Source organism: Alternaria postmessia, assembly GCF_024291825.1.
Source record: "Alternaria postmessia strain BMP 2775 chromosome Unknown scaffold_65, whole genome shotgun sequence".
Classification (NCBI taxonomy): domain Eukaryota; kingdom Fungi; phylum Ascomycota; class Dothideomycetes; order Pleosporales; family Pleosporaceae; genus Alternaria; species Alternaria postmessia.
In genome coordinates, this window is record NW_026260138.1 from 144,024 (window position 1) to 150,755 (window position 6,732).

Sequence of the window (6,732 nt, forward strand, 5' to 3'; positions counted from 1 at the left end):
GCTCAGCTCGCTCTCTGAAGCAAACAAACGAGCAGTATTTACTACTTCATCAACGCAATTAGTACAAAAAGAAAGACCCGTTTCTCCCTGAGACAACGACAGTGTTCACAGCTAATGTTTTGTTTTGCTCTTAGGAAGTCAGAGAATACACCCCTCACGTTCGCTGCACGGCCATTTCTCGCAAAAAGCAGCACTTACACCCCACTCAACGTTGTTACACGTAGCGAGAACAAGCAGGAGCAACCACGGGAACAGCGGAAAAGATGGAAGGAACCATACAACTCGTTCGCTGCGCACAAGCGAGCTCGATCTATCCAGGCACACAGAAAAGTGCAAAAAGAATGTGGACGCTGTGGGAATTGAACCCACGACCTTTCACAGATTACGCAGATGTATGCGAAGCGACTGAAGTTGAATGTTAGGATGATGTTCGAGAATGGTGAGCAGTGGTGTTGTCTTACAAATCATACCCCTGAGAGCATTGTTAGTTTTGTTGTTGTAGGAGTTGGATCCAGTGGCAGCTTACCTAGACCAAGCGCCCGATTAGGTAATCGATGGAAAATTTTCTAGTAGTTTGCTATATGATCTGTAGTTATTAATCATCCCAAGCTGTTATGAGACGAGACAGCCGGGCTCTGCTGATGGTGGGGTTGAGGGGCACATCTGAAAGTGGGGTCAATTGAACATGGTAACGGTGCCGCACTCAAAAATATGCAGCTATCTGTACTTCCCTGGCTCATTCATACAGAACTTCTACTACAATCATGTTGCTGAGGACAGTCACCGAAGAGAGTTGGTTAATCAAGAATATCAGACCAGTGCGCCGCCGCACGCTCCGTCAGTCCAAGCAAATCTCCAGTTTGTTGTCTTCCGACATCAAAGCGTTTTGTGCGTCTTTATCCAAATGATTCGACAGCTTCGTTATGCCAATCCGCCTGAACATGGGGTATTGTGTGGGGGGCGACAAGCCAACCCTGCGCTTGTTTGAAGCGTTGGCTTCGGGGTCGAATTCTACATGTTTCTCTAATTTGAGCAACAAGCAGTACAGATAACGGGAGGATTCCCGTACTGTTCGCTCCCCATACGCAACAGGCATGCAGTATAGTTCCGCGTCGTCGAAGAAAATATCGACATCGGATTCGGGAGCGTCGAGATAGAGATTGGCGTTTTCGAGTGGGCGCGCAGCTTTGGAAGTGGTCTGCACCACTTCAGACGTGGACGCATCTGGCTTGAGGCGCCAGCTGTAGGGAACCCTGAGGGGTGGGTGGAGCCTACGCAGCTCAATCCTCCTGAGATAGCGAGGCTTGAGCAATAGTCGTCCTTGCACTACCATGCCAAACTTGTTGTCTTCGTCCGACAGCTTGATGCGATGCTTTAGCACTTCGAGCATGAGTTCTTTGGGCTGATTATGAGCCCTGGTTCGCCTTTCACTTGTTTCTTCAGGCTTGTAGTCGGTGACATCTGGATAGGTAACACCGTGAGGAGTATCAATGGATGCCCAGGAGAACGAAGGCGCTCGAGTTGCATCGCGTCGTGCTGGGTTCTCGAACACGCCGTCACGAAAAAGCTCATTCACTTGCCAAAGAAGCTGGCTCTCTAGGTTCTGGCTCCACAATCCCGCAATGTACTTATTTGGTAGCGTGAACAGTTTGGAATTCCCTTCGCAGAAACGTCGCGCGATTCCTGAAAGTGCTATGAGTTTGTCGCTCGGCACTGTGAGTTGTGTTCTGGAATAGACCTCAACAATATGCTTCCATAGTTCGTATATGTAAAGGTCTGTCATGTCTTTGTCGGGATCCGGAAAGCCATTTAGGCGGTTGTTTCGTAGTGTGCGACCAGCTTCTGGAGTTAGGTCCTTGAGGCGCCCTTCATCTACAATAGACCCTAGCTTGGCCCTCAGAGTTAGATTCATCTCAGGATGGCCTTCGGCATCTTCAAACTCTGCACACTCCCAGGCGATCTGGTCGCGACAGAAATGCAGTACACGCGGCGCCATGAGACGTTCCTGAAGAACCCAGCCTCTGCGGTTGACGGCTGCATTTTCAACTAGTTCATCCCAAAATGACACGTCTATAACAGTGCACCTCGTCAGCTGATCTCTTTCTGTACTTCCGATCTTCTCCGATCCAAACAGATTTGTTCCAGAGTAGTTGACGTTGATCTCGTCTTCCCAAAGATACTCTGGTCGCCGACTGAAGAACAAACCCTGATCTCCGTCAACTGCAGCAGTGGCGGAGATATTGAGGAAGGACCCCCGATATATCTGGTCCATTGTTCGGCTCTGCTCTAGCCAATCTTTGACAGACTCTTTCGAGCGGTTGCTGTAGCTCTCAGTCGGTTGTATGATGCACATCGAATCGATCCAGATGAACCCAACTTTGTCTAGGCGACAGGCGAACAGAATAGCGTCTCGAAAAGTTTTCGGTAGCTCTCGTAGCTCGATACCTTCTCGTTTGAAACGTTCTTTAGTGGTTTCGTCCAATCTGAGCTGTCCTTGGACACTCTTTGGCTTCCCCCAGCAATGGCTCAGTGTAACATAACGATGATTTTTCTGTTCTTTACGCACTGACTTATTCTTCTTCTTGCTGTCCCAGACTTTCATCGACAATTCGGTAGCGCCGATTGAACGTTGGACAAACACCTCGTCTGTCTCAATCAGGTACACCTTCTTTCGTTCTACGTCGCCATGTTCTGACAGGATCGTCAAGCTGTCTATGTCTGTGATCCCGTTGGCGCCGCGAAGCTGTTCAAGGTCCAGCAGACGCTTAGGGTAAAACCTCTCGCCAGGCTCTTTCCAGAAGTCTCCACATTTGCAGTCTTTCATCCAGCTTTGAGCTACCTCAAACACTTCCTCGGAAGATGTGTCCAACGATCTTGGCGTTCGCAACCGACGGTTCTTTGGGTCTGCGTGGATTCTTAGAGCGCACCTTGTAATTTCTACCATGATTCAACTTACTGGTCTCTTTCAGCAAATATATGCGATTATACAATCTGTTTAGGTCGAAGTCAAGGCAGTACTTTTTCTCATCCGGCTTGTCGTCAGGTAGTCTCCTCAAGCTGGCTTTAATTGAGATGGGCTGATCCTCCAGCAGGTCCATATCGTGCCGAAGGACGTTTGCTAACGATATGCATATCGAGCAATCTGCCTCTCTAGATCTTCGAAGCGATGTTGTAGTTTTGTGATGATCAAATGTTAGGTCGTGAGTTCCTGCCCACAATTCTCCTCTTCCACCCCTTAGCATACCCACGCATATTTTGCAAAGCATTTCGGCAAGACAAGGCTGAGGTGGTTGTTGGCCTTGTTGGTGGGGGCAGGCTGTGCTTAGCGCGAATGAATACTATCACGATCCAGACAAAGTACTGCGCCTGAGTAGACACATGGTTAGACTTTGGAAGAGAATAGAGAGAGTGTCAAGGGATATATTCGAGCGAGAAAAGTCATACAAGAGTGCAGTCACCAAGTGCGATGAGTGTACAGCACGCAGGATGCGAGGCGCCTGTGCCTCGCTGCATCCTAACCGCGATTGTCTCAGCTGAGGTAGGAGCTGCAGCGCTGCAGATGAGAAGCGCCAAATCTGTCCATCGGATAGGCTAATCGCTGCATCCCAGATCGTTAGTTGGTTTTCAGAGCGGGATAAATGTAGGTCGTATTGTCGAAGTTGGGGCGCAACGCTGGCAAACCCTGCACCGGTGTGCTCTTGCCTGAGGCCCGGTGCCACGCGACATCTTGATTTCTATGGGCTTGTTGCTGCGCCCCCACCAGGCTTCAACTAGACACTCATCAGCACATTCAGCCTTTTCGCTGCCTAGACCTCACCCATAAGGCTTTCACATCCTTGAAAGATAGCAGGAGGCCACTGTCCATTATCCATCACTCATCACATAGTTTCTACGTTCTACAATATCTCAAACACACGGCAAGGATGCCACCCACTTTCAATCTGTCAGCCGCCTGGGACTCCATACCTGTCACAGTTGCCGATGGCCACGACCTCAACGAAAAGACGCTGCTGGGATTTCCGGCGTTCAAGAATTGGTTGGATGCGCTCAAAAAGAATCTTGAAGTGCAAACAACTCCTGGACACACGTTTGAGAAGGATCCATGGCGCCTAACAGGCGTGATGATACATAACGTCACCGTGTTTGATGACGGCAAGATAGGCTTCATGACGATCGAAGCATTGATGAAAAAGAACGACAAATCCCTAAACCGAGTCATCTTCTTGCGCGGCGGTAGTGTAGCCGTCCTTATGATACTACGACCCAAGGACGCTAGGAACGAGCGATATGTCATCCTCACAGAGCAGCCGCGAATCGGCGCATGTAGCACTGCTTTCCTTGAGATTCCCGCGGGCATGCTGGACGATAAGTCTGGCGATGTTATTGGGAAAGCGATGCAGGAAATTGAAGAAGAGACGAGTCTAAGGGTCAGGGGAGAGGAGCTGATCGACCTGACGGCGATGGCTCTCGAGCAGGCTGAAACCAAAGAGCATCTGCAAAAAGCGTTGTACATGAGCCCTGCAAATCTTGACGAATATATCCCGTTGCTGTTGTGGGAGAAAGACCTGGACCGGAAGGAGATCGAGGCCTTGAAGGGCAAGTTGACTGGCGAACGCGCCAAGGACGAACTGATCACTTTGCGCGTACGCGATTACGAAGTGCTTTGGAAAGAAGGTGCAAGAGATGCTAAGACGCTTGCTGCTTGGGCCCTGTATGAAGGATTGAACAGGGCTGGAAAGATTGAAAAGCGATTACAAGAAATCCGTATAGGTCGCACGCAGAGATGAGTTGTTAAGAAGAAGATACCACCTCAGTTTCCACCTTTTCTGTTACGAGTTCCGTTGCTAGCCAGTCAAAATGGCTTACAGCCTTCCATTCGAGTGTACACGGGCATTTGCAGACCACGGGTTTCTTCCTTTTAGACGGTTGTAAGCACTCTCAAACTATGAATGATACCTTGCAAGTTTACAGCTTCAGATCGCTCGGTGATGAGCTCCATTGCGTTCGGCATCATGTGCGCATTCATTGTGGACGATATTAACCCAATACTGACATAGACGCTTCTCGGATATTGTTTCCACGTATAAGCACATGATCTTGAATGGGTTGAAAAAAGTTAGATTTGACATCGATGTGCAGAGTTTGAGCGTATCTAGGTAGGTATGATCAAAATGCGTGCGCACGTGCCTGGATGGCGGCTACCAATCGGGAAGGATGACGGCATGAACCAGATACCACAAGACATCTGGTTATTCCACCAAACAAACCTCAGCCATCCATACCGCATGAACGCCCTACAGGGAGTGGGAAAACAAAAGGATCTCTACTCAATATGATCCAGGGATCTTCTCCTTTCTCACTACGCAACGCGCGATGAGAACATCGAGTGTGTGAGTAGGCAACCTAGAAGCCTACATAGCTGTTCTGTTACTCCAATTCCTTTACCATACGTCGTAGTAGGCTAAATTACAGGCGGATTGTTCCTCTACCCTTGTGTAATCTCTTACTTGTTATAGTGTGTGATGCGGTGTCCAGAAGGCTGCTGAGGCCGTAAGCCACCTCTCGATCTTGGTAGCTTGCTGTGAGCGATCGGTAAGTTAAGAAGCAGCTAGAGAGGAACAGCAAACGCGTGGCTGCGACGGATCTGTACCCTCGTCTTGCCAAGCACAGTATACGGTCATACTAGCCGTTTCGCTAGAAGCTGATAGGACTGTCGTTTGAGATAGGCTTCACCAAGCCACGCCAAAACCAGACCTTACTCTACCCGATGCCTCTTGTTTCCTATTGGTGTAAGGAATGCTTTTGTTGCAGTACTCACTCCGGCCTCGACCCAGGGGCCGTTGGCATTGGTGACGACAAGGCTGAAAAAACAGCTTCATAAGATGAGGAAGGGCCTACTAGCTCTGGTAGTAGAAATCACTTGCCAGAATTTTGATTCCACTAAAAAAATCGCTCAAGAGGAGTCGCATTCTGAACAGCCTGTTACGCTTCGTGGGAAACCTATGGTAAGTGCTGACCAGCTTCGAGTGTCTATTCAGTGCAACCCCAGTTAATATCAGCAGGCGCAGCCAATCGAGCGTCAGGAGCTACCCGGGTCGCCAAACTCACCTACGGCATCGCCAGCCCCGATTTCCTCGTATCCTGAAGTCTATAACCAATACGCAGAAGGCATTGAGGTTGCACAGCCGGATACCGCACAAAGATACCTACAGCCTTCCCACGGACATCATCAACAGCTCAAAGGGGCTCCTGGTGGTGCTGCTCAAGAAGAGGAAGATGGTGCAAAGCAGGTCATTTGGAAACGAAAGCTCTGCGGTTTTCCGCTCTGGACAGCTGCGCTGGTGGTTCTGGTGGTCATCGGAGGGCTCGTCGGTGGACTGGTTGGCGGCCTGGTAGGACGCACAGAGAACGGCGATTCTGCGAAATCCACGCCCAGCACTTCGGAGTCCTTAATATGTTCATCTCTGTCGTCTTCTTATGGCACATTGTCGGCTAGTGCAACTTCTACTGTAGCCACAGGCCCCGCATCGACGCCTGGTTCATCGTTGCGCTCGTCATTCAAGATCTCTAGCATCGCCGCAAGCCGAACAGGGAATCCAGGACATATCAGAGTTGCTAACAATCAATCCAAACTGATGAGACTGACTGACTGACTGATTGCTTGGCAGTCAGTTCAGTGTCAGTTTAGAGCTCTCGTCTTATCAGTCAGTTCAGTTTAGAGCTCTTAAACTG

At 49.6% G+C, this 6,732-nt stretch overlaps 2 protein-coding genes across 2 annotated transcripts; one reads left to right on the forward strand and one right to left on the reverse strand.

The window, feature by feature from the left end:
* Positions 1 to 838: 838 nt before the first annotated feature.
* Positions 839 to 3,266, reverse strand: J4E82_008325 (uncharacterized protein; the record flags this gene model as incomplete). The annotated part of the gene is made up of 2 exons (XM_051734558.1): positions 839 to 2,904; positions 2,957 to 3,266. The coding sequence occupies 2 exons, from the start codon at positions 3,264 to 3,266 to the stop codon at positions 839 to 841; spliced, it is 2,376 nt and encodes a 791-aa protein (XP_051585737.1).
* Positions 3,267 to 3,923: 657 nt separating this feature from the next.
* On the forward strand, positions 3,924 to 4,787 carry J4E82_008326 (uncharacterized protein; the record flags this gene model as incomplete). The annotated part of the gene is made up of 1 exon (XM_051734559.1): positions 3,924 to 4,787. The coding sequence occupies one exon, from the start codon at positions 3,924 to 3,926 to the stop codon at positions 4,785 to 4,787; it is 864 nt and encodes a 287-aa protein (XP_051585738.1).
* Positions 4,788 to 6,732: the final 1,945 nt, after the last annotated feature.